At 39.5% G+C, this 26,542-nt stretch overlaps 1 protein-coding gene across 4 annotated transcripts in view; it reads right to left on the minus strand.

The window, feature by feature from the left end:
- The window catches only part of GOLGA4 (golgin A4), a 59,486-nt gene that overhangs the window by 16,699 nt on the left and 16,245 nt on the right, over positions 1-26,542 (minus strand). For 3 of the 4 annotated variants that reach the window (XM_048510326.1, XM_048510329.1, XM_048510327.1), the window contains 13 exons: positions 25,153-25,215; positions 24,405-24,719; positions 22,733-22,780; positions 22,492-22,548; positions 19,483-19,581; positions 18,637-18,775; positions 17,043-17,230; positions 16,240-16,323; positions 15,078-15,225; positions 9,034-9,212; positions 8,371-8,469; positions 5,592-5,747; positions 550-4,799 (listed from right to left, as the gene is read on the minus strand). In XM_048510326.1, coding sequence (XP_048366283.1) covers positions 550-4,799; positions 5,592-5,747; positions 8,371-8,469; positions 9,034-9,212; positions 15,078-15,225; positions 16,240-16,323; positions 17,043-17,230; positions 18,637-18,775; positions 19,483-19,581; positions 22,492-22,548; positions 22,733-22,780; positions 24,405-24,719; positions 25,153-25,215 — 5,825 coding nt within the window. The remainder of the gene's footprint in view (positions 1-549; positions 4,800-5,591; positions 5,748-8,370; positions 8,470-9,033; positions 9,213-15,077; positions 15,226-16,239; positions 16,324-17,042; positions 17,231-18,636; positions 18,776-19,482; positions 19,582-22,491; positions 22,549-22,732; positions 22,781-24,404; positions 24,720-25,152; positions 25,216-26,542) is intronic. The other variant, XM_048510328.1, reaches the window with a different exon arrangement.

Here is a 26,542-nt window from a genome sequence, read left to right on the forward strand (position 1 = left end):
CACTCACTCAACCCTCTAGTGCCAAAAAAGCAAATCAGGAGATCTTCAGTGCACTGCAAGTTCTTGATAAAATGTTTGATTTGGGTGCCAAGACATCTCGGTTTGTCATCGCAACGCTGTCTTCAAGGGAAGAAGTGGGGAGACGGCATGGAAAACTGAAGCTCTAGCTTATTCTCAAACAGGCAAGCTTGTCTAAAAGTGGCTTATATAATTCTTAAAAGTAACAGCGTGCACTCTCCGAACCTGTACAAATTTAGGACCACAATTACAGCATGACCAGCTTTCTAGGACGTTTACTACGAATGTCAAGAAATGTTCTGCTGATTTTGCTTATGAATCGTGCATTCTTGCAATTATCATTTTTTGCGATTCTTCTTTAATGCCACGTGTTAAAAGCTCCTGTTTAATAACACAGTGCAGAAGTGTTAATTGTTGATGTGTTTGTAACGGCCCACAGCTACGAACAAATAAATTCATTCATTCACTATTTATACACGTGGGTAACAATCATTTTAAAATGATTAATGGGCCTTAACAGCCCGAACTTACTTTAGTTTCTGCTCCATTTCTTCTAACGATTCTTTTTTTACTATCTCCAGCTCTTGCTGATGCTCTTTTCGCAAACTCCGCACATCTTTCTGCAGCTTATTCACATCTTTGCTGAGCTTCTTTTTCTCCCGCTCAGCCTCTTCCAGTTTGCTCTGCAGGTTCTTCAGATCATCAAGCTGTTTCTGAAGCTCAACTCTTGACTGAGCCTTTTCCTCTGTGTTTTCTTCCAAAGTTTTTATTAGGGAACTTTTCCCATCTACCTGTTGCTGCAGTCCCTGCAATTTCTCTTCATATTCTAAAGTTATCTTTCCTAACTCTGCCTTGTGTAGCTCCCTCTCTCTTGCTAAATCTTCATCGAAGCTGCTAATCTTTTGTTGGAATGGCTGCCTCTCTTCTTCCATTTCTTGCAGCTTTTTTTGCAAGTCTTCAATCACCTGCTCTGTCTCTTGCTGCTTTTGTTCTTTGGCTTTCAGTTCTCTTCGGATATTTGCTAAATCTTTGCTGTCCTTTGTATGTTGTTCAAGTAATGTATCATGTTTCTTAATTTGCTCCTCAAGTTCTTGCTGGAGTTTTTCAATTTTGATAAGGTCATCTTGGTTCTTTTTAAGGAGTTCCTCTAGCTGTTTCTGAGCTTCTAACTTTGGGGTATTACTTGTCTTTTGTTCCCCATTGTACATCTGCAGAAGTTTCTCTTTTGCTAATAAATCATTTTGTAGAAAACTTATTTTTAATTCATACATCTGTTGCATACTCTCCAGCGCATGCATTTTCTCTTGCTCTGTGGAAACTTCCATGGTTTCCACCTTCTGTATCATCTCTTTTTCCAACACAGCGGAATTGTCAGTTGATTTCATTCTTTCTTCTAAAGATTTAATTTTGTTTTCTTTCTCCTGCAGCTTTTGCTCTAAATCTACCAACTGTTTTTCAAGTTCTTGTCTATACAGCTGTTCTCTTTCTTCCATTTGAGACGTCAACTGTTTCTTAATAGAACCAATTCTTTGTTCAGCCTTTTTTTTCAACTCTGTTTTTGCATTTGTTTCTGAAATAAGCCTCTCTTCTAAAGCCTTTAATTCTTCTACTTTGCTCTTCATGAGCGCACTGTTTGTTTGTTCAAATTCTCTTGATTTTGCCTCAAGGTCAACTTCCGCTGCCTTGATTTTCTTTTCAAGAACTAGCATTTTCTGTTCCATCTCCTTAAGACTGTTATCCTTTTCCTCAATTGCTGCTTGAGTTCCTTGAAGGTGATGTGCTAAATCTTGTTGCTTAATGTCATTCTGCTCATTTTGCCTTTTGAGCTCCTCCATTAATGAATCGTTTTCAGCTGTTTTCCGAGTAATATGTTCCTCAAGCTCGGCAATTCTTGCTGTATGGATTTTCCGCTCAGCAACCAAATCAGACTCTTGCTTCTCTTTTCTCGTTTGTTTTTGATCTACTAAACCCCTTAGATGTTCTAAATTCTTGGTTTGTTTATCTAACTCTTCCTTCATTCTGTTCAGCTCCTCTTCTTTTTCACTAGCTTGGTTATTACTTAACTCCAGCTTGTTATGCAACTCTTTAATGGTGCTGTGATTCTGTGTAAATCTTGACTGGGCTTTCTTCTTCCACTCTGACATCTTGTTCATCCAGTGGTCCACCTGTTCAAGAGCAGCTGCTTTTTCTTGACTTAGTGTATCAACTTTGGAAGACAACTCTTGCACCTCGTTCAATAACTGCAGTCGATTCTCTTTGTGTTGTTTGTTTAACAATGCCACTGCCGCATCTTTTTCACTTGAGCTATTTTCTAGTTTGAGGTTCAACTCACCGACAAGTTTATTCAGATCAGCAATCTCCAACTTCTTCTCATCGATTTCCTCCCTCATGGAGGTGACAGCATTCATATTCTCTGATAATTCTTTCTTCAGCTGTGTGATACAGGTTTCCTTGTCTGTTGCTGCTTGCTGCTGATGCCCTCCTTCTTTTTGCAGCTGCTCTTTCTCTGCTACCAGCTGTTCAATATCCACTGTCATGGACCTCACCAGACTTTCCTTTTCTTCCAAGTGCTCTTTGGATTCCTGCAAAGAGCAGCTTAAAGTATCACAGCTCTCAGTTACTTCCCTAAGCTGAGCTTCTAGTTCAGGGATTTTACAGGTTTTGACTAAAATTGCATCTTTTAGTTTTGTTGCCTGGTGGTGACAATGTGCAACTTTAGCAATTACTGAAGACATTTTTTCACTGAACTTTTCAGTCAGTTCACTGGCTTTTGTCTGCAGTAAAGCTTCCGCTTTCTGCTGGTAATCCTCTAATTGTATGGAGAGATGCCTTACAAGATTCTCAAATGCAGCTTTTTCCCCCTGAAGCTCAAAATTAGTATCCTCAATTTTTTTCTCATAGTCCTCACGTTCTTTAAAATGAGAGGACTCCAAAGCCTGAAGCTGCTCTTCAGAAATTTTCAACCTATCCACCAATTCACTGACTTTGTCCTTCTCTTTTTCTCCTATTGCCTTTAGTTCGCTAAGTTGTTCCTGAAGAGTTTCCTTCTGTTTCAAAGCCAGACCAAGATCATCCTTGAGTTTTCCAAGTTGTGTTTTGAGATCATTTACTTTTTGAGTCAAAGCTGCCACCTCAGCTAATGTCTCCTGTAGCTTTACTTGTAGCGCATTAAGAGATTCATCCTTCCTTGCCTGCTCATCCTTTAACCGGACGATCTCTGCACTAAACCCTTCTCTCTCAGCACTGAAAGTGGCTAGTTTCTGTTTCAGGTCTCCTGCTTCCTGGTTTTTTTCCTGAAGCTCCAATTCATGTTTTTCCTGAAGCTCCTCAGCCTGCTGACTCAGCTTCTTTTCCCAGGATTGGACAATTTCTTCCAGCTCTCGTCTGTGAGTTTCTGCCAGAGTTTCTAGTTGCTCCTTCTGATTCATCTCCAGTTTTGACACAGCATCATTGATTCCAGCTGAGCTGGCATGAGCCATTTCCAGTATTTTCAAATTGAACTGCTTTTCTTTCTGACTGAGCTCCAACTGTTTGTTTTCAATTTCCTTTTTCAGTTTCGCTTCCTGCTCTGAAAGCTTTTTCTTAAATTTCTCATGCATCTCCTTTGCTTTTTCCTTAACTTTCTCTGCTTGTGTCTCTTGATGCTTTAATTTGTTTTCATATTCACCTTTTAACATACTAATTTCCTCCTCTTTGGCAGATAGGTGCTGCTCAAGTTTGTTAATTTGTTGATTCAGGAGTTCCTTAATTTGTTCAAGCTCATTTTCCTTATTTGTAAAACAAGTCATTGCCTGATCAACCTTCTCTCTCAACTCTCTTAACTGGGATTCATAGTCATCTGTCACAGAAGTTACGGTCTGTGCATTTTCTCTCTTTTGCTCCTCTAGCTGATATTTCAAATTATCTACCTGAGAAATCTGACAGTCTAAATCAGCCTTGAGTTCATTCATTTGAGATTCCATTTTTACTACCTGTTCTTCAAGATGTGATTTTTCAGTGTTCGCATCTGCCAGCTTCTGTTGAAGGGCCATTAACTGCTGTTCATAAATGCTTGTCTGTTCTCTAACGCTGTCAGTAGTGGATAGGCGAAGAGCCTCAAGTTCGGCAGACAGTCCATTATGTTCAGTTCCAGCTTTTTCTAGAGATTCCTTCAGTGCCTTCACTTGCATTTCCAATTCCACTTGGAGTTTCTCTTTAACTTCCAAAAGTTGCCTGAGTTGAGTGATCTCTTCTTTGAATGTTTCTTCAGCTCTTTCATGGTCTTTAAATATAGTTTCGATTTGTTTCTGATGCTGATTCCTCTGTTGCTCCAGCTTGGCCTCAAAGTCTTGCTGCGCTTTATCCGCATCATCTTTTAATGCTGACAGATCTCTTTCAAGGGTCTGACGAATTTTTAGTGCTTCTGATAACTCAGAAGACAGTGCTTCTAGCTCTGTCTGTTTCACGTCAAGTTTTTCAAAAGTCTTCTCATTCATTTCTTCTATGTGGGCATGAAATATTGCCTCTTTCTCTTTTAGCATTTTAGCCACTTCTTCCTTTTGCCTTTTCAGCTCTTCCATTTCCAATTGCTGCTGCCTGGTCAATGTATCAAGTTTTACTGTCCACAGTTGTTCTTGTTGCTGTTTTGCAAACTCTAGCTCTTCTCCGTGCTTTTCAGACGAGGTAGTAACTTCCTTATTGTGCTTATTTTTTTCCGATCCTATTTGAGCAGTCATTTCCTCCAGCTGGCTTTTGTCAACTTGTGAATCTTTTTTAAGGGAACTCTCCAACTCAAGAATTCTCTGTATTTAAAAAAGATGTTAGTTTAAACATGGCATGAATATAATTTTTATGAATTAAAATTTACAACGAACTTGCAGGTAACAGTCACAGGAGATGTACATTACTTCTCTCAGATACAGTTTTAAATATTTGGGCATCATCCAGTCAAAATCAAGCTCTTTTTGTCCTGCTGACTTCAATGAGTGAGTCAAGCACATACTCAGCTCTCTTCAACTGAAATCAATAGCTTTCAAAGTCTATGTTTGGCTGCATTGCCCCTTAATAAATGTCAATTAACGGCTGAATCCAGACTACATTTTCCATTAGCAGAATGGGACTTTCCTGACTTCCCCTCCCATTGCAACCAACTGACTGTTGTGAAATTATGCTTCTAGAAGATGGAGGGCCCTGAGGAATTAAACAAGGGGGTCTGCAACGGGAATGAAGAATTGGTACATAACTCACACAACGTTTCTATTTAGTACCGCCACGTTGGACACTACTCAGAAAAGACTCGCAGTGCAATCCTAAAACTGGAATACCTCTGCATAGGATTGAACTGCAAGTGACATAGTCCTGTCTGCTTTCTGCCTCAAAAGACACTCCCGTTTCTCTCTCATATGTGCTTGGATCCAAAAAACTACAGGCAAAGCTATAATCATGCTCTTTGAGCCTTCTGAGCAGCTTGCCCTTCTCCAAATTCCTCTCAACAGAATTATTTAACATACGTATACTTTTTATAAGCTCATGAATTCATCTGTATTCTCATCAAGCTGAGAAAAGTCTAAAAACCTTCCAAGTATTTTACTCACAGTTTTGAGGGTCTCTACTTCTTGCTGCATGTCTTCTACTTTTTTGGCACATTCCAGTTGAATTGCTTTTTTCTGCAATTCTAATTCTTCCAAGGCTAGTGATTCCTGTTGTTCTTTTTCATGAATGGACTGTAAATGTTTACTCTGGCACTTTTCCTATGGAAAGAATTGTTTGTTGTTATTTTTTAAAGAACCATGCAGTAATTTGTATTTTTACATTACAGAACCTTTTATACTACTAACAAGAAAGTTAAACAATAATACTTTTTAGTCTTGTTCCTATCCACATTTTTTACAATAAAGCACACAATGATTAATTATTCCCAATACAAATAATTAAAAGTCATCAATAGCCTCATAACTTTGAAAATTAACATGTAACTATGAATTTCTTGAAGTTTAATGCTTTCAATGGTTCAGTCTAATTTTACACAGAACCTTTCACAAGCATAACAAATGAACATATATTTGAAGGTTAGCCTGTTGACCATTTGCTAGCCTATATAGTGTGTGTATTAAGAGGAGCTTGGTAAGGAGGAAAGGTTGCTGTGTCACAAATCTGCAGGCTTCCCTTAGTGCAACCTTATGTTTCCACGTGGATGCAAGCATTTTTTCTCTAAACTACCTGAAACTGAGGTTTGTTAAAACAGAACTAGGTTTGTTAAAACAAAACAAAACAGATATACATGGTGGTAATAATGGAATACTAATATTGAACAACAGTTCATTAGCTGGTTCAATTCAGACATAGGTAGGATTTGGAGCCAGAAGAGAGAGTTTCCGAGACTCTAGTAAAAAAAACAGGTTAATAAAGGGTCAATACTAAAGGGGTACGAGGAACTTGTACAAACCCTCAAACCCCTCCTTTCAAAGAACAGCAGAGGTATCTCTTATTCAGGAACATTCCATAAACAGTGGTTTGACCATGATTGTGTATTAGCTAAGGAGGAAGAATCTTATAAAATTATTCCACAGCTTTCAAGCTGGTGTGATCCCACAATCTCAAGTACTTGAAGGGAAAAAGATCCACTACAAATCCTTTGCAATAAAATATAAGAAAAAGTCGGACAGTCATGCCAAATGGCAAGCCTTAATTAGGGCGGCAAAAACCAATGATTCCAGAACTTTTACAGGGAGACTAATAGCACAGAATAACAATTTTTACAATTTTACCATGGTAAAACACAATCCCAGCAGAAGTCTGGGAGAGTTATTTCCTGACCTCTACAAAGCATCAGCAGGCTCTAACGTGGCATCACTCTGTCTTGTCTGATATCCCACTATGGCCTCCAGTGACCATAGTAGAGGAAATTAGAAATCATGATCTTGCAATTGTAAGATGGCAAGGCCCCGGGAAATGACTTTATACCACCAGAATTGGCTACTGGAAAACTAATGTAGAGAATGGTGGGCCCCAGTTTTAAGCTGGAGCTTACTTTACTCATATAATCAATAGCACCGGCCCTGTATCTCCCATCTGATTGGAGTGCTGCAATTATAGTCCCTATTTTTTAAAAAAAGGAAACTTATCCTCAAATCCAGCTAATTACAGACCAATTAAGCTTACTTGAGTGTTGCAAGCAAAGCTTCTATATACTAAAATATCTGTGTATAAAACTACTTGGAATGGCTGAATAGAGAAAAACTATTGGAGGATGAACGAGGCTGAGCTTTAAGTAAAGGCCGTTTCAACCACTTGGATCACTGCCTGATAATTAAACCCTACAGTAGAGAAATATGGTGGCTTATCCAAAAAAGAGGATCACTACTATGCAGCTTTTGTTTGATCTTAAAGCTGCATTTGACAATGTAACTTTCGTAGTCGGCTTTTGGTCAAAGAGTTAGTAGAAACCTTAAAAATATCTAATAGACGCCTTCTCCACTTAATGGTATCAAGTTACATGAGAATTGCGACCATACAGAGTAAAGGTTCTCCACACAAAGGTCATCTAATCGGCATTTACATCTCTACCCAGAAAGGTGTAAGGCAAGGGTGCCTTCTAGCACCCCATTTGTTTAACTTTTATGTTAACACATTAATAACAGGGTTTCATAAGAAAGATACTCATGCACCTATCCTTACCGCTGATAAGAGTATAGCCATTCTCATGTATGCCGATGATGCTGTTGTATTATCATTGACGAGAGTGGGGCTAAAAAGAGCGCTGAAGATATTTGCTCAGATATGCACAGAGGAACAGCTAAGTATCATGGTGGTAATAGTCACCCAACATGAACAGGACTGTGTTTTCAACTTTGGAATGCAGTGAACAATCTGTACATTTAAAAAACCCCCTAAAGATTGAAGCCTGAATTGCTTAATAGCCCTGAAAAGAAAAGAAAGTATATATTTATCTGTTGAAATATCTGCTCTCCGTATCTTGACAGATAGATATGCCTTGCTTGGGGGGGTGGGGGAGTCCTGAAGGATCTTTTAAAAACAGCCAGGCGTATCTATATCTGCCGAGATATGGTGAGAGCAGATATTTCAATTCCAGTACTTGTTTTAAACAACAATCTGAAGGGGAATACATGTGTTATAATGGCAAAATGCAGATACTAAAACCTCCAAACTGTGCCAAATGTTTGTATCAATTCCCACTTTACACAGCAAACACATAGATGATGCTTGCCCCAGAGACTATGAAGATTCCCTGATATGTCCAAGTGCATTTTAAACACACGCTTCTCTTCTTTACAGAGGTCACTACTATGAAAGTATTTAGGCAGGATTCATTTCAATGTTGTCATGCATGAGTCACCTTTTATAGGTACTTACAAGAACTGCCTTGATTTGTTCCTGGAAGGCCTGTTCTTTCTTCGCCAATTCATTTTTATGCAACTTCTCCAGTTCAGCAACTCGTTCTTCTGAAGATTTCTGCAATTTGAAGTAAAAAATTTAAGTATCCCAAGAAATAATGTGTTATTGCTTGGAGAGTTAAGAAGAAAGCAATTGTGATTAACACACACACACTTTGGATTGCGATTCTGCACACAGATACATTTTCCTTAAAGCAACAGACCCTCCAGAAGAGTTCCAATCAAGACAGAAATATTGAAGACTTCCCAATAAATTCAAAGTGAGCACTGGTTTCTGAATAAGCATGATTACAATTTTGCTGTAAATTCCACAGGGCATTCTCCAAAGCACACAGCACTGCGGCCTCTGTCAGTTATCTTACAAGAGCCCCATGTCCTTAATTTTTTTCCCCAGGGATGCAAACAATTTGCTCCATAATTCTGTAACAGAGGAGCCATTATGTATATGTTTACTCCAGTCTCTAGACTGAATAAAGTAAAACTGGAAGGAGTCTGGAGTTCACTACTTTGTCCTCCCACTGACAGTGGAGATTGAGCTCTGTTACAACATTACTGTGCTGCATGCCAAACTTCACATCAAATGAAGTTATCACTTACACTGCAATTCAGGGTTAGCATTTACCTTCATTATGTTAACCACTTGCTGCTTCACCTTTGTTAATTCCTGTTGAAGGTTCACACGCTCCTCCTCGCTTGCTTTTTCAACTGCTTTGATCCTGTCATCCATTTCTACTTGTAACTTCTTGCGTGCTTCTTCAGTCCTCTGGGCTGCACTCAGCGCCTTCTCTAGCTCTTCAAATGCTACAGAAGAGGAGAAACAGAAGATTTTATAGGTATAAAATGAGTTCAGTGTGCAGACCCTGTTCTTTCTATATTACCTACAAAGAAGAAATTGTGAAGTCACCCTGGACCCTGGAAGATGCTGAATTTGCCCTCATGTTCCTACAATAAACTGAACTATCAAACAATTAAGTGATCCTTCCTGTTGCAATGGTTATTTTTTTAAAAAAAATTCTCAATTGAGCGGGATGGAAGGTAATTCACCAGCGATTTGTTTTTACTCAAACTAATGTTTGTTTAACAATTCTCAGGAGTCAATAAAAACAAAGAATGATTGGAATGCCTGCCCTATGCAACCTTAAGACCAGTTTTATCTCATAGGAATTCAGAACTGAATTAAGTCTATTGCAATGTACCTGCTTTAGCTCAACAAAACTATCAAACAGGTACCTGCAGAAGAGTTTCTATCACATATTCAACAATGCTGAGGAGAACGTAATTGGAGAATTTTATAAAGTGCCATGTCTTGGTGGAGGGAGGGAGGAAGAAAGATAGAAAAATATTCAAGCTGTGACTCTTCCATTTCATCTCCAGATGAAAGTCTCCACTTAAAAAAGTAAACTGTCAAAAAAACTGCTTGGGAATTAAAAAATGACACAAATAACTGCAACATAAGACTTGGCCTTAGGAGGCAAATGAGAGGGACACCCAACAGCAGCATTGGGGGTGTATTTTGGACTGCAGCTAGAGGGGGAGGTGAGAAAGTTGCACTCGTGGGCAGAAATCCCCCATCTGGCAGAAACCCCCTACTGGATCCAAGCCATAGTCATAGTCACAAGGAACCTTATGCCAGTGAAAACGTTCTCTGCAGTAGAAGACTCTATGCTGAACTAAGTGGAGTGGTAGTATAAAATGTGATGCTACAAGAACAAGGTGGGGGGAGAAGAAAGCTTCATGGAAATTCTGTATCTGATAGATGATCTATGTTCAAATGCAACATCTAGTTATATCCTTGAAGTCAGTACCAAAACCTCAAGATGTAATAGGTTCAGGTCCTGCATCACTTTAATACCTGTCTTCTAATGGTTAACTAAAATAATACTCAAGGGGAGGGTTACCATCATTCTAAATTGTGGAGTGGATGAAAAGGAAATACACATTTATGACTACAGGCAGGGTCCCCAGACACATTTCCAGTTTCTACTGGATTTGACTACTCAAATGCAGTATATCAGCACCATGCAATTGCACTACCATATTTACAGGCACACAGCATGAGGAGGAAAGCCAGGCATGCAGGATACATGATCAGAAAAGGGAGCATGAAAGCACACGGATGCAGCAGTCCACAGAAACACATTTTGTTCTCTAGAAGTAAAATTTTATGCATCTCAGGCAGACTAACACAAAAACACAGAACATTTCTATCCAAGGTAACTCAGCCTCCAGCAAGGGGCAAATGCCAGCAGCAAATGAATAAGGATTCTCATCCAATTACACCAGCAGTTATCCAAATTTACCTTTTCCTTACTCAGTTGTTCTGTGAATATTCTAAAGCTATAAAATCAACCTTGAAATAGAGACAGTACTTCTTCCTGTACTAGCATGGCTGTGTCTAAAAAAGAGACACGAAAAATTCTACGACGTCCACAGCAGGGATTTTTTTTTTCTCCCTACACACCCTGTGATACAATCTAATAACTGAAAATACTATCCAAAACCCCAACCTTTACCATTTTGGTACAAGTAGCAATGTTTTCTATGGCACTAATTCAATACACATTTGTTTGTCCAAACAGCAACTGAAGCAGTAAGCCTGATTTATACTATTCTGGGCTGCAGATAAGGAATCACATGACTGAATTCCTGAATATAGAAAAGGCTACTCTAGAATCTTTTCCATTAATATGCGAACTTCCATGTACAGAGAATCTATTTTATGGAGAAAGACTCAAGATAGATCTGACCCTCTGCCTGAGATGGTACAGTATAGAAACAAGTTTACCACCTTATCTATTTCTGTCTGACATCATTTATGTTTAAAAGTCAGTGATCAAAAATAAAGGAAAAGCATACTAAGATTTAATTTATACAGATAAGCTTACTCTCATGTTATTTTTTCAGATCATCTAGCAATAGCATATAATGAATGGTATGTCTTTCTAAGAAATCTCCAAGTTAATCTGCAAGCTTCTGAGAATGAGCAGTACAGCAGGTACAGGCGATATGAGTAACAAAAGAAATCATCATAAATGAAAAGCCGGTATCCTGTCCCCTGTCACTTAAAAACAGAAGAATTCGGCCTGATTTAGCTTACTTTTGCCTAACTGGGAGAAATAGCTTATGAAATTCAGATAAAAAGGTATTCCGTGGCAGAATTTTGCCATCCAAAATCTGACATTCTGCCCAGAAGATGAAGACAGCTAGATGCAAGAATGGCCTGCATAGATATGAGAGACATAAAAACAATCAGAAATCTCATGCAGTCGCACATTCTCTAAAGATCTCGGTTCCATTTTAAACACATAATATTTTTTTTAAATCTTGAAATGCCTGCCATAAGCAAGTTTCTTGCTTTTGTTCTGACCAGATGAAAAATTTGCTTGGTTCAAAAAGCTTGCAAAGAGACTTTGCGGGGAGGGGGGGGGGACACCACAAGAGATCTAGTGTGACACTATATCCCTTTTAAGAGCACCTACCACATTAATGTGTTTACCATTTTGCACCATCTAGTGGTGAAAGCTGGGAAATTCCATATATATATACACTCTCTCAGGGGAAACATCTCAGGAGATCCACATCTTCCTGGACCTTCTCTGTGCTGAAGTGCTCCGCAGGGTCAATGCCTGCCAAGTTTCATTCCACCCACCACCTTCAGATTCTCTTGTAGTGTTAAAAAAGCTTATTTAAGCGTCGCCTTTGTCAAAACTATTTTTCCATGCAATATCACACAACAAAATTTGATAAAGGAACATTTATATTGCTCCGGACAGCTATTAGCAAGATTTGCCTGTCTGTAAAGTTGTGCCCGCCATTTTCTTCTCTGTTCAGTAGGTTCCGTCTGCCACAGAGAAGAAAATGGCGGTACAACTTTACAGATAGGTAAGTATTGCTAATAGCCGTCCAGAGCAATATAAATGCTCTTTCATAAAAGTTCACTGTTTGATACTGCACAGAATAATGGTTTTGATGAAGGCTGTGCTTAAATAAGCTTCTTTAACACTAAGATCCTTTCTGCACACGGGTGGAAACAAGCCTCCACCAGCATAATTTATGCCGGTGGAGGCTCGGGGACCGTTCGCAGGCTAGCGTGCAAGCGGCCCCCACTCCCTCCCCAGCTGGAGAGGTGGCTCTGCACGGAGCTGCCTCTCAGTCAGCCCTCTCCACTCACCATCATGTCCAGCATCGTTCTGGAGGGCTGCAGGGACCCGCTGGACATGACGGTGAGTGGAGGCAACAGGGGAAGCAGCGTCTTCCCAGCGGTGCAGTTCGGACCGCGCCGATGGGAAGAGGCTGCTTTGCTATAAGTTCCTATAAGTTGGCTGCAACTAGATTGCAAGAAAAGGGAAGGAAGGACAAACACAAATGAAGAATCTAGTTGTTCTACATTCAGAAAACTTATACTAGTAATCCTTGAACAAATATTTGAAGAGAGAGAGAACTTTCCTATCTATAAAGAACATTTATGTTGTCACACACACAACTCAACAAGCAAAGATTGGAAAACAATGTAAGAATTCACTGTAATAGTTTTGCCAGGGTTTAGAAACTGGTCAGTCTTGGACATGTTTGTAATGAAAAGGTAAAACTCTGGCGTCGTGAGCATTACGAAACAGCAATCCTTTAAAAAGAAATATTCGAAAAGAACCAAATATTTCAAGTCGTATGGGGATTTATTTGAAACAAATTTAAGGCATTCACTTTTGATATTGCCTGAGAAGCACAGAATTTACTTTATAAAGCTTGCTGCAAGCAGCAGTTTAGTGATGTAAGGAAGAGATCCCTTACCCCAATCCTGTTCATACAAGGCTTGGGAAAGGCACCATGATTCACTTATTGGCATGTGTGGATGCACAAAAATAAGATCCTTTGTGAGGTTTTAGTAAACAGAGCTGATGGCTACAGAACAAAAAGCTGCAATAATCATCTTACAAATAAGCTGTTAAAAGCTTTATTCCATACATTTTCAAAGTCTAGCATTTCAAGGGTATTTTTATATTGTGTTACACATCTGAAGGAGACTTGATGAAAATAACGTCTCCATCACGCTGAACACCAGTACCCCCACCCTAAACCCAGCCTCCCTCAACCCAAAGCAAACATGACCGTGACTTAACCAAATCATACCAAGAAAAGGTAGGAAAGAAAAATCTAAATATAACAAAATGTACAGAAATATATTGTCGAAGGTTTCCCAACCAGAATCCTTAGGGTGTTGTGGGTTTTCCAGTTTTTATGGCTGTGTTCCAGTAGCATTTTCTCCTGACATTTCGCCTGCATCTGTGGCTGGCTTCTTCAGAGATGACAGCCACAGATGCAGGCAAACCGTCAGGAGAAAATGCTACTGGAACACGGCCATACAACCCAGAAAACCCACAACACTCTACTGTACAGAAATACACTGCACTATTAAATGCAGCCAGTCATTAAAATGTAAAAGGAGCTATCAGAATTGCCACATTTTAAATTTAAAATTAGTTCCAGAAAACTTGACTTTTTAAACCATCTCATTTCCCCCTCCCAATTAACTTCTTTACAGTCCCCCAGAGTGGCACAAAGTTTGGAGACAGGATATAGGAGAACGTGAGCATAACACAAATCCTGCAAACTATTACAAATCAGAGACATCCTCATGAGTAACATTTCCTTCTTCTGACTCTGGAACAATTTCTTTCCACGATTTCAAAACTGCAGGTGCACCAAAGCAAACTGTGAAGTTGTGGGTTGGAATTCGCTTAATTTGCTTTAACCATGATGTGTGTTAATGTACATGCAACATGAAAGAAGGGTCAAATGCTCATGGGAAAGGTACCGAGTACAAAAAGGGAAGAAAAAAGCACCCATTCTTAAGGCTGGCTCATGGTTTGTAAGCTGTTACTTGGGAAATTTTATTGTCGTTACTGGGCCTCACTGGATCTTTTCTCCACACTCGGAATCTAGCACGTGCTTGATACTGAGCAGGAATTTTAAATGGTTGCTAGCCTGTCTGCCCTACATGAAGTGTGTATTCCCCACAGCACTTTGGGATTAATTTATTATGAGTAGCGTTATTAAATGCCAACAATATGTTAGCTGCTTTATGGAACACCTAAGTAAAGTGGCCATAGTGCAGAAGACTACTGAACTAGTCCTTGACCCAGCTAAGAAAGTAGAGTACCCTTTTCATCTTGTTTTTGAATACCTTGTTTTGAAATGGTTTAAATCCTTCTGGAGGATCCCACAATCCTTTTTGCAACTTTCTGATACCAGCATAAAAACGAAAAAAGGAAGTGCTTGTCATTAATAGGTTCATGTTCTAAATGTGGCGAGCTGAAGGTACTTCACTGGCCAACGCATCATATTCTCTCTGATCTCTACTTGCACTTTATGTGCTCTCATTCCTATACTAGCAGCGGGAGGTGGGAGAAGGAGGGGATACTGCAGGCTGCAGTAAAACACTCCATAAGGATCTGAACTTGGTCTGTTTGGGAGGCCACACAGGCACCCCTGGATTTTTGATCAGGAGCATTTACTCACTGCTCTTCAAGCAAACAATGATGTCAATTGCGATGAATGTGTCAAGTGCAGTTAATGGGATTGCTATAATGGCTGGTGACAGTGCAAACAAATTAGGCAAACAAAACCCAGTGCCTACTCAAATAACAGACAACTGGCACAATCTCTTACCAGCTTTTTCAGATTTTTCTTTCTGTTCCTTTAATTCTTCACTTTGTGTAATAACCTGCTTGATGCGAGTTCGCAACCGAGCAACTTCTTCCTCTTTCATTTCCAGGGTTTCGTGCATTTGACGTTTTGTTTCTGCTATTACCATGCCCTATGGAACAGGGGATTACAGGCAGAAGTACACTTTGAGAATATACACCTGTAAAAACTGAAACAGGAGGCAAACACTGCTATGCAATTTAGGCCACTGCTTCTCTGCTGCCTTGGAACAATGTGCCCAAGTATCATGTAAGTGGTGGCGAACCTTTGGCACTCCAGATGTTATGGACTACAATTCCCATCAGCCCCTGCCAGCATGGCCAATTGACCGTGCTGGCAGGGGCTGATGGGAATTGTAGTCCATAACATCTGGAATGCCAAAGGTTCGCCACCACGGAATTTAAGAGAATGCAAGAATTACATTTGCAACTCTTGAGGGTACAGCAGGAGATTCTGTTGTGTTAGAGCTTTAGAAGGCTCCAGCTTCCAGTGTGCATTTCTCCAAGCCAGGAGAAATACCACAAATAAGAATCATGATATGGCTTTCTGAAATCTGATACATCAAATGCATCATGCTACAATGAGAACTTTTGTATTACATGCTGAAGATGCCAGGAGTAATTTACACACTGGCATGATTTCTATAATTTAATAATAAACTAGCCAGTGTACCCACATTCCATAATACACATTCTCAAATACAAGCTATCCTACGAATCTACATATCTGTAACAAATTAAACTCCAAGAATTATACATGCTAGAAAAATAAAATATTTTGAACTATGATTGCAAGAGCAGTTTACAGATTTATTGTCGAAGGCTTTCACGTCTGGAATCACTGGAGTGCTATGAGGTTTCCAGGCTGTGTGGCCATGTCCCAGTAGCATTTTCTCTTGATGTGTCACCTGCATCTGTGGCTAGTATCTTCAGAGGATCCTCTAACGATGCCAGCCACAGATGCAGGTGACACATCAGGAGAAAATGGTACTGGAACACGGCCATGCAGGCCGGAAACCCCACAACATCCCAGTTTACAGATTTCTCCAGTCAGATTTTTAGAAACTTTCCTTGAGTTTGCACCTGGATGAAAACCTGGATGTTTAGGAATGCATTAGATTGCTTACTTTGTCTTGCTCCAACTGCTCTATCGAATTCTTTGCATCACGTAAGTCAGTAATCAGTCTGGTTTTCTCAGCCATGTGTAGTTCCTTAGAGATAGAGTGGAGGGAATTTAACAGAATATTCTTCCCTTGAGAATGCTGCCCCCCCCCCTTCAGATTTGGGTATTAGCTGCCAATAGGTATACTATGTCAATCCACTTTAGCCAGCAATAGCTATACCACTCTGTGAAAGATGCATATGTGTTTTAAAATGAATGCTGATAACATATAGAGAAGGCTTAAGATGCATTAATATACCTTCAAGAAGGAAAAGTATCACAAACTTTGCAACCTTCAGTGTACTTGTGATGTAGTCTAGACTACATGTTATATCTACTGTATGATCGCCAGGAGGATTCGCAGCCATATTAAAGCTGGGACCACGGTGAAGCAGGAGGAGGGGTACATGATGTAAAAAAATTAGAGGATGCTAGGTCTAATCTTGCCCATCATCCTTCACAATATCATTTTACAAGAAAAATAAAAATTACAGAAACAAGAAAGCCTGTGACAGCATTATAGCCTGGAGAACTTATGCATTTATAAGGTAACAATAATGCAACACAGCTTGAACTACGGTCTCCAACTTTGTAAGACTAATTTCATAAATGATGTAAGACTAATGTAAGACCCCTTTGTAAGACTAATTTAATCAATGATACTACTTAGCACAAGAATTCAGAAATCGTTTTTGCAGCACATTTACGCACTTTTTCCTCCAACAACTGCTGCTGCAACACTTCATGCAAAGAGATTCCCCTACATACCTTCATTTTCTCTAGCTCCTGAAGTCTCTCATCTAGTTGCTCCTGCAGTGCTTCCTTCTCACTGGTTAGCTGTGCGGAGCGTTCTTTGTGCATTCTAATTGTTTCTTTACATCGATGGAGTAAATTCTCTTGACGCTTTACTCTCTGAGTTAAATTTTCTAGCATTTTACTAGAATCCCCTTCAGCACCTGTAACAAAACCAGAAAAGTCAAACTCAGGTAGCTGTAGTAGCAGCAGTAGTAGTAGAAGAAGAAAGAAGAAAAAGAAGAAAGGAGGAGGAAGAAAGGAAGAGGAGAAGGAAGAAAGGAGGAGGAGGAGGAAGAGGAGAAGGAGAAGGAGTGATTTATCTTCTGTAAGGAGACTCAAAGGGGCTTATAATCTCCTTTCCATTCCCCCACCCCCACAACAAACACCATGTGAGGTGGGTGGGGCTGAGAGAGCTCCGAAGAACTGTGACTAGCCCAAGGTCACCCAGCTGGCATATATTGGAGTAATCTGCACAAGGTAATCTGGTTCCCCAGATAAGTCTCCACAGCTCAAGTGGCAGAGCGGGAAATCAAACCCAGTTCTCCAGATTAGAGTGCACCTGTTCTTAACCACTATACCATGCTGGCCACATCTCACACAGGAGTGTGTGGGTTTGCCACCAGAACCAGGGAGCATACTGATTATATAGTAGTTCTTCCATACAGAAACTGTACATATGGCCGTCACTGTTTGCACATAGATGCCCCTCCGTGCAGTCCATTACATATCAATAAGGCCTGCTTAGCAGCCACACAAGATAATACAAGCAGCCCCACAAGATAATACAAGACATACAAGACAATACAAGACAATTTCTGTGACCCAACAGAAATTCAAAAGCAAATGTATGAACCATGCAAAAATAATGGAACTAGGATATGTTTCAATACCAAAGTTTTCTTCAATTTATTGTCGAAGGCTTTTCTTCAATTATTTCTAAACAGAGCTGCTGGGTATACATACTATGTATTTTTAAAAGAACAGCAATTATTTGAATGAAACCCTCCAGTAAGTAATCTTTAAAATATTTTCCTGGGCTCTGGAGTGTGGAACATTACATACTGAAGGGAATTTAATATGAATGCTCCAGATAATAAGAAAATGTAAAATGCAGGAATCACAGCTGTAGCTTTCTCACAACAATACAGTCTAATGGAAATACTCAGAATTCCCTGCATACAGCGTAAGAGGAAACTATTTTATAATATGCTACCTAAATGCAACTCTGAAGTCTACACATTTTTGAACTGGAATAACCAATACAAAAGCTAGAATCCAGTAATAGGTTATTTCAACATTTCACCAGTTCCTTCCTATTTTGACAGAAGGAAGAAATTTTTCAAATTTATTTAGAATTCCATAATGAAGATTATTTTGCAATTAAATATTCCATATTATACTAATATAACCTATCCAACTTGTTCTAAACCAATGACACTGTGAAAAGGAAAGTTAAAACTATCCAAGTAGGTAGTTCATAATGTCAGTATAATAACAATACCAGCCTTGTCACACATTATTTAAAATACTTCATTGAACAAGTCAGACAAATAAGACATGAACCTACCAAGACTCCCTGGTTGAAGGGTATTCTCTGTATCTACATTTTTTGTTGGACTCTGAACTTGTGGTTGCGTCTCAACATTTGGCTCAGGAAGTTCAATACTTATCTGGCCATTCTGCAGCCGTTGTTTCAGCAATGATACCTGCATAAGTATGAGTTTCATTAACACAAAGTAATCTTTATATACTCAGATACAGTTATACATTTATATTTTTTTACCTCAGATTTCAAATTTCAAAAATTGAAAACTATCTTGAACACTTCAGCTTTCATTCTGAACAACTCATGAACAGCTACTCTTGTTCATATGACTCTGAAGTAAAAACTGAACTTGTAGAATCAGGCTTGTAAACATAAGATAACCCCTAGCATATTTGGTTACTTAGCACAGACAGATTTTTTAACATCTGAATGCTAGACTTTCTATTTATTTCTATGTGTTTGTAAACCTTAAGCGCATTAACTTTCTACATAAGCTTGGTTGAAATCACTTTCTCAAAAGAGCCCACTGAAACCAACTATACCTGAAATCATTTCAGATCTACATACAAGGGCTTCCAAATCCATATCTTCTGAATTTAGCCCTCTATGCTGTCTGAAAAGGTTCTACTTCTTAGAAGAAATATCACGGTAGTCTCTTGAGAAGTGCAAACAGCTGCCATTGCAGAAGTGAAAATGACATTAAGCAATACATAAATGCTGATATTACCAGCCAGTTCCAAAAAGAAAGAAAGAAAGAAAAAGCCAAGGGCAAAGCACCCAGAGTCATCAATAAAAGAAAGATTTTATCCACCAAGAAAACACCAATAAGTATTCTTCTTTTAGGCTGTTCTGAGAACATGTTCTTGCCTGAGTCTGCAGGACACTGATGAGTTGGTCTTTTTCTTCTAATGATGCATCGAACTCTTCCTGAAGATGTTTCTTAGCCTGCTGATCCATCTGGAGTTCCTAAGAAACCACACACAATTTTGTAAATGAGTCTAATAATAAACATATAATAATCGACCCTCCTTCTAGTCCTGTCTGTTTATAAGTTTTTAACTGAATTTTATAATTTTAATGGGTGTTTTAATTGTTTCAATGTTTTAATTTTTTTTTTACGTTTACTGACTTGTAGACCCTGACTGGGTGAAAAGGCGGCATAAAATTTTGTAAATAAAGGATCTAAATATGTAAAACAGTTCAACCACCATTGGTTGCTGACAACTGAAGTTACCTGTGAGTGGTAGAACACAGACATTTACCTCAGCATTCTGAACCAGACATCAGGATTAAAGTACTGGGAAAGGGTTAAGTCTGGCAGTTGAGAGCTTCAGTCAGTTAGTGACTGAACAGTTGAAAGTTGGCAGGGAGGGTGAAGACATGCTGAAAAGTTAGGTATCAGGATTTCTGGTTCAGGTCCTTGGTCTGGCTAATGGAGCGTAAAAACCTATTACAATATTTCAGCAGCGATTCCTGGATCTAGGGAATAACTAAGCTGCACCAGAGCTCTATATTATGTAACAACAACACTTCTTATAGAAGTTCACTGCCTCTGGTTGGGGGGGGGGGGGGGGTGTACTATTTAAAATCTAACGGTCCAAATATCTTTGCTATCTATTAAGATTTACCTCAGATTTTGCCTCAAATAAATTTAAATAGTCTTCTGTTATACAAATTTTTTTTTGTTCTGTGTGTGGACCTATTAGTTCACGTTGTGTATTATTTTATTGATTGAAGGGCTCTGGGCAGCAATATTAGTCACTGATATGATCCAGGTTTTGCCCCTTCAAAACTGTGCTAGAAAATCCAGTGCAGCAGACAAGCAGAAATTGTGGAGTGATATTTAGCTCCAAAGAAAATCATCAAAATGGCTAATGCATACATTTGTTTAACAAGTTTTTAAAAATCATTTAAATAGCCTGCTGCATTGAGTTTCCCAAAGGACAGAGTACATGTAGAATTCTGCAGATTCAAGAAACTTGTAATAAAAAACACTGGGTTTCACAAGCTAGCTTCAGTATCCTACAAAAGCTCAGTTTGCTGCATTGCCATACTCAGGATACCATGCTGCATGTTTGCTGTTTTTTTAAAGGATGTAGAAGTTATTAAGAAACCATGTTTATCCCAGTGCCATTGAAGCTGCACTTCGTAGTTCATGCATATGAAACTACTACAGAGCAAAACAGCGGGTCAACTGATGTTTTTATGACTAGTTGATAACCCTACATAGAATTTAGTATTCTGAAAACTAATCTCATGAAAAAAAAAACCCTATGATCTACCTTCTTGCTGTGTAACTTGGTCTTGGAAAGCAAAGGTAAGGAAAAATGAATACTGTGGGCTCTGTTCTTAAAAACAACATTATACTTGTAAGTTATTATCTGTACATATGTACTTAATTAGGCCCCAAATTGTGAAAAAGAGAGGGACTAGGATTATTTTTTTTAATATGCTTAAACAAAAACAGGATTGCTAGGTACAGGAATCTCCACAAAGATTTCATACCTTAAAAAGAAGACGGACAACTTCCTACTCAAAACTATATCTATAAACACACACACCAGGGGTGTACCACCCATGGGGACACGGGGTGTCCCATGTCCCCGGGCGCATGCCATTTCGTCACTTAGGGGGCGCCGAATGCCAGCTGGGTCCCTGCGCCCAACCTCTCCCGCAGCGTAGCGATCCAGCCAGCGCCCGGTGGCTACCCCCAGCCGGGGTGCTGCTTGCTGACCGAACTGTTCGTGGCAGCAGCAGGCCAGGCCCCCAGACAGGCTCAAGGGCAGCAGGCCAGTCCCTGGAGGGCAGAACCTTCCTGCCACCATGGTGCCTGCCCAAGCTATTCATCCGAGCCGCCTGCCACTGAGCCCTGTCCTTCCCAGGGAGGGCAGGAGCCAGCCTGCAGGGATGCTGGGGGGCAGGGCTTAGCGGAAGGTGGCTCAGGTGGGCACTGTGACCATGGGCCAGCTCCTGCCCTCCCCAGCCTCTCTGCTGGCTCTCCACGCCCCGCCCTCCCAGGCCTCTCTACTTGCTGCTGTAAGTGGGAGGCGGAGCGCAGGGAGCCAGGTGAGGGGGCAGCAGCGCTGGTCATGCCCAGGAGCCACACACCCCAAGAAAGTCATAAGCACCTGCATGAGGATTATTAGCCATGCACAAACCTAGTGTGAGTCTTATTGCATGTGAAGACTAACTATTGTATTCGTTAATTCTTACAGAATTAAATCTCCCTACATCTTGCTGAGCACCCTGGAATTCTGCTCATGGGGATCAGGGGACACTAAGACACAGAACATTTGGAGAGCTGAAGTGGGAAGGGACTGATTATTACCTCACATATATAAAACAGAATTAGTGCACATTCCTAGAAATAAGTCCCCATGGACTGGCCCAAGCAGCATTCTGAGTAGACCTAGTTAGGACTGCACAGACAATCATATACACAGAAAATAATGCTGCAAACCCTGCACCAATTATAAATGATTGATCCCTCTGAGGTCATTGGACTTAAGCATATCTAGCTACATTCAAGGAATATTTAGGCACAATCGCACGTAACTATGATCTGCCTTTCCAAAAATGATAGAGATTAACAGGGAATGGGAAAGTTTTCCCCTCTGTATTGAATCCTTTGGGGGGGGGGGTGCATATTTAATTTCTGTAGAATTGACATGGGGTTTCTAGCATTACCTTAGGCCAAAGGAATAGTTGTAGATGAGAATACAGAAATGGGAATAAATATTTTATGGAAGGCAGTGCCTGACACAGGAAAATTTAGTATATAAATGTTATTAGGAACAACAAACACATGCATAGACAGAGTATAAATTCTCAGATTTCTGTATGAAAATTTTATGCTCAAATGCAATTAAGGGTTACCTCTCGCAACTCTCCAATTCTGCGAAGTGCTTTATCCTGACTTTGGCTCAATATTCCCTGAAATGAGAAAAACAGAACAAATTTTGAAGCATTCAAAATGTAGCAGTTGTTCGTATGTGAGGTTTCTGATACGTCTCCACATTAAAATATTAGACAATCTTGCATATTTTTCTATTCAGAGCAAAATGTGGGGCTATGAAAAATGTTTGGGTAATGCCACATGATTTTTTCCCTTATTTACCTGTAACTTTTTCTTTTCTCTTTGCAGAACTTGAAAGGCAGTGACCAGCTGGAAATCATAAAACAAAGCATAAAAGGCAATTAAGATCAACTCAATCAAAACTGGTTACTCTAAAATCTAATTTAGCTAAGCATCTTAGTTAACTTGTGCATTGGACTTTAATTAGGAAAGGAATCAGGGAATGAGGTAGAGTGATAGATTTTTGGCCGTGACGGAGTCCATGAAATTTTGCAAAAGGAGAGAAAGGAAGGGAATGACAGTTAGAGGAGAAGGGATGGGGAAGAGAGAGAAGAAAGAGGTTAAAGCTGAAAAACTCTCCAGAAGGAGTGGTAAAAAGAGTTGAGAAGTACCCTCTTGTAAGTAGCAAGAAAAAGCCATAATAGAAGTATAGTTAATATATAAATAAAAGTCCACTACACCTGCTTCTCATCATGTGATGTACCACCACCCTTTGAATTTGCTACTGCTTTTGATATTACTGTAAGTTACACTGTTATAATTACAACAGAGCAATTTCTAAAACTTCAAGCCTTCTACAATGCACCAACAAACCAAACATGGATTTCACAAATTATCAGTACATAACGTATCTCCCTTTTTAACACATGTACAAACATAATTCAATTGTAACTTTAACAGAAGGACATAAGCATCCTGTGAAGGATTTCCACATCTGGAAGGAGGGAGGCTTTCATTCATTCTGACTTCCCTACAGACCTCCTTCCCCCCCTCATGTTATTCTTGGGTATCCCCTCCCCAAGAAGAAAAATTTCAGGAGGTATTTTGGGTTGAAGTAAGAGGAGGAGGTGGTAAGGAAGTAGTATTCCATGGATTGAAATATGTTCCACATGCACAAGTCTTCCATGTGATCCAACCCTTACAATGCAATCCTGTGTGAGAAACAAGCCATCCTAGGTGCATGATCTCACACTTTCATCTGCACACTTCCATTTCTCAGATAAACTAGAGCAGTGATCCCAAACACTGTTCAGCCTGTGGCCACGGGTACTAGGTAGCACCACAAAATGGCTGCCATGGTGGTAAGGCCAATCACAAAATAGTTGTCATGAGGGAAGAGCCAACCACAAAACTGGAGAAGACACAGTGATTGAGGCAACTGTTTATACATAGGTGCTTCCTGCATTTACAAAGCCTTTTGGGATCCTCTGAAGCACTTCCTGCTCCAAGGAGGCAGACGAAAGCCAGAACTGGTTCTTTGCTTTGCAAATCTTATGCTGTTCAGTTTCCATTTCTAGGAAAAGGCAGCTTAAACTGCTAAAGGGATAGTTCACCAAGCCCAGAGGCAAAACCAAGTTGGCATCTATACCCAAGTTGAGAGAACATGGCTGGGATGTGCCTGCCTGGGATAAGCTCAGCGGTTTGTTAGTCAGTTAGCTCGTAGAGAGCCACCAGAAGCTCACTGGGCTTTTGTTCCATGTAGATTTTGTCCCAAAGACTTAAGAAGCAAGCAAGCACCTGGAAACATGCTGGCTGGTACAGCAATGCCTGTAGACACCATATTGGGGATCAATGCCCTACAGAGTGCCAGAACTCAGGAAACTAGCTTTTTATATAATGATGCACAAAAATACACATTTTACACACACACAGAGGGACAAGACATGGCATGCAGTAACTGCTGTGCAAGTGGTTTACGCTTATGTTTTTCTACCTCTGAGTATTTTCCTCTGTAGCTGCCTAAACTGCGTTCCATCCTGCGCAATCTTTGCAACAACTGTTCCTTAGGCAAGCTGTCCACATTTCCCGGTAATTCTTCTGCTTCACTTTCAACATCAGATGGAGGATCAAATGCGGGCCCTGGAGAATCAAAGTCCAGTTTGTTCAATGAATCTCTTGAAGAAGTCCGCACCAAGGACTCCTTAGAAGAGGAGCGAAACAGAGAGTCTTTTAATGGACTTCGAAACAACGATTCCATCGAAGGAACCCGAAGCTGAAGCTTCTGTGCAAAAGACTGGACATCACTGGGCTGTAAATACAAAAAACAATTATGTTCTAAAGCATGATGAAGACACATATGCCACAGCGGTCAAAATATACACGTATACAAAAAAACAATAATCCTACTATCACAGTTAATTTCTGCAAATCCAATCTAAAGCATGAAGATACCCTATTAACATATTAATAAATTCTGATCTTTTAGACTAGTAACATATTTTCCAGACACAGTAAAGACACAAGTTTGTCTTGATTTTGTGGGGCGTTCTGAGATATTAAACCTATCTGAAACATTAACAAATATTATGTTTCTTATGACTAAATAAGAGCAGTCTTAATCTCAGACTTTATTGCACTTAAACATAAAGCATCTGGTTACCTCTCTTCTTATAGATACTGCAATCATAAATCTTTAAACCAAATTACTACATTTACTACAGAAGGTGACAGTTGCTACATACCTGCAGAGAAGATTGTTCATTTTCACTACTGCTAGGGCTGGGAGCGGTGTGCTTAGATACATGCTGGAGAGGGAGAAGAAGAAAAACATCAGTAACGAAACAAGAATATAATGCCCTAAGAAGTTGACTTGTAATCGTATAAAGCAACCCAATGATAACTCCTTCAATCTGTTTTTAGTTAATTATTAGTACTGTTACTTCTCCAATTACTTATTAAGATATTCTCATGCAAACTGACACAAGCATGTTAAGGAGCGTGCTGAATCAATGCCCTGTAATAGATAAAACTACAAAGCAGCTCTGTTTACATGGATTAGCATAATACAGCAAGATGCTCTTTTAAAATATGTTGAGTTTACATATGTACAAGAAATTCCTTATGAAGACTCTTAAAAAATTAATTGGCAATCAAAGATCTGGTTCTCTAGCCTCATTCTTTTTTATGAGCAAAGGAGTCCCTACATGAAACACTGTGCTTCATAAACAAGAAGCTGGAGTTCCTGCAAATCCAGGGCCTCACAACTACAGCAAGCAAATAGAAAGGGAGAGATACATACTGCTTGGTTATAAGCAATTACATTGATCCACCACATGCATTACTACAAAAATTTAACAATTCTATTTCAACTTTCAAAACTATCTTTAGCGTTTGTCCTTATGGGGTGAAACCATGTTTGAAAATAACAATCAATTTCCATATTCTCAAGTGAAGTCCACACTTGTTTCACTAAAATTTATCTAAGATTCCTCGTATATGAGGATGGTTATTTACCACCATAAACAACAAGGTAACAAATCATACAATACCGTAATACTTGAGGTATATCACTTTGTTTAACATGCTATGTCCACAATTTAGGGGTATCGTATTTATGGCCTGAAAAGTAAACGTACAACCAAAATAAATGTTTTAAGGATTAGGGTTTATTCAGTAACACATGAGTTGGGAACATCTTTCATAGTATTTCTTGGAACCACAATGGACTGAAAGACAGTGCTGTTTACTATAGCTGTTCAAAAATGATGCAGACGCTTGTTCATAGTATGGCTTTGACTGAAAGGGAAATAGCCAATTTCAACAAAGGATTTCAGTATTGAGGTCAACAATTCAAACGTTTCTCATGATTTAATTAAAGTCCAAATAATGGTTCGTTAGAACTGCCTTTTCATTTTTAAAACTGTAATCTATCTTCATCACTTCTATAAGGACAAAACATGCCACACAGAAAGATCTCAAACAGCGGACTGGGTTCTAAGGTCCCATCCTATTGTGGTACAGCAATCCAGCAAGAGGCATCTTACAGGAATGGAACTACTGGATTCAATCCAGCGGAAATTAATGTAAATGAATAACATTTCAATAGCACACATTCATTTATTTAAAATATTT

The sequence above is a fragment of the Sphaerodactylus townsendi genome, linkage group LG11, assembly GCF_021028975.2.
Source record: "Sphaerodactylus townsendi isolate TG3544 linkage group LG11, MPM_Stown_v2.3, whole genome shotgun sequence".
Classification (NCBI taxonomy): Eukaryota; Metazoa; Chordata; class Lepidosauria; order Squamata; family Sphaerodactylidae; genus Sphaerodactylus; species Sphaerodactylus townsendi.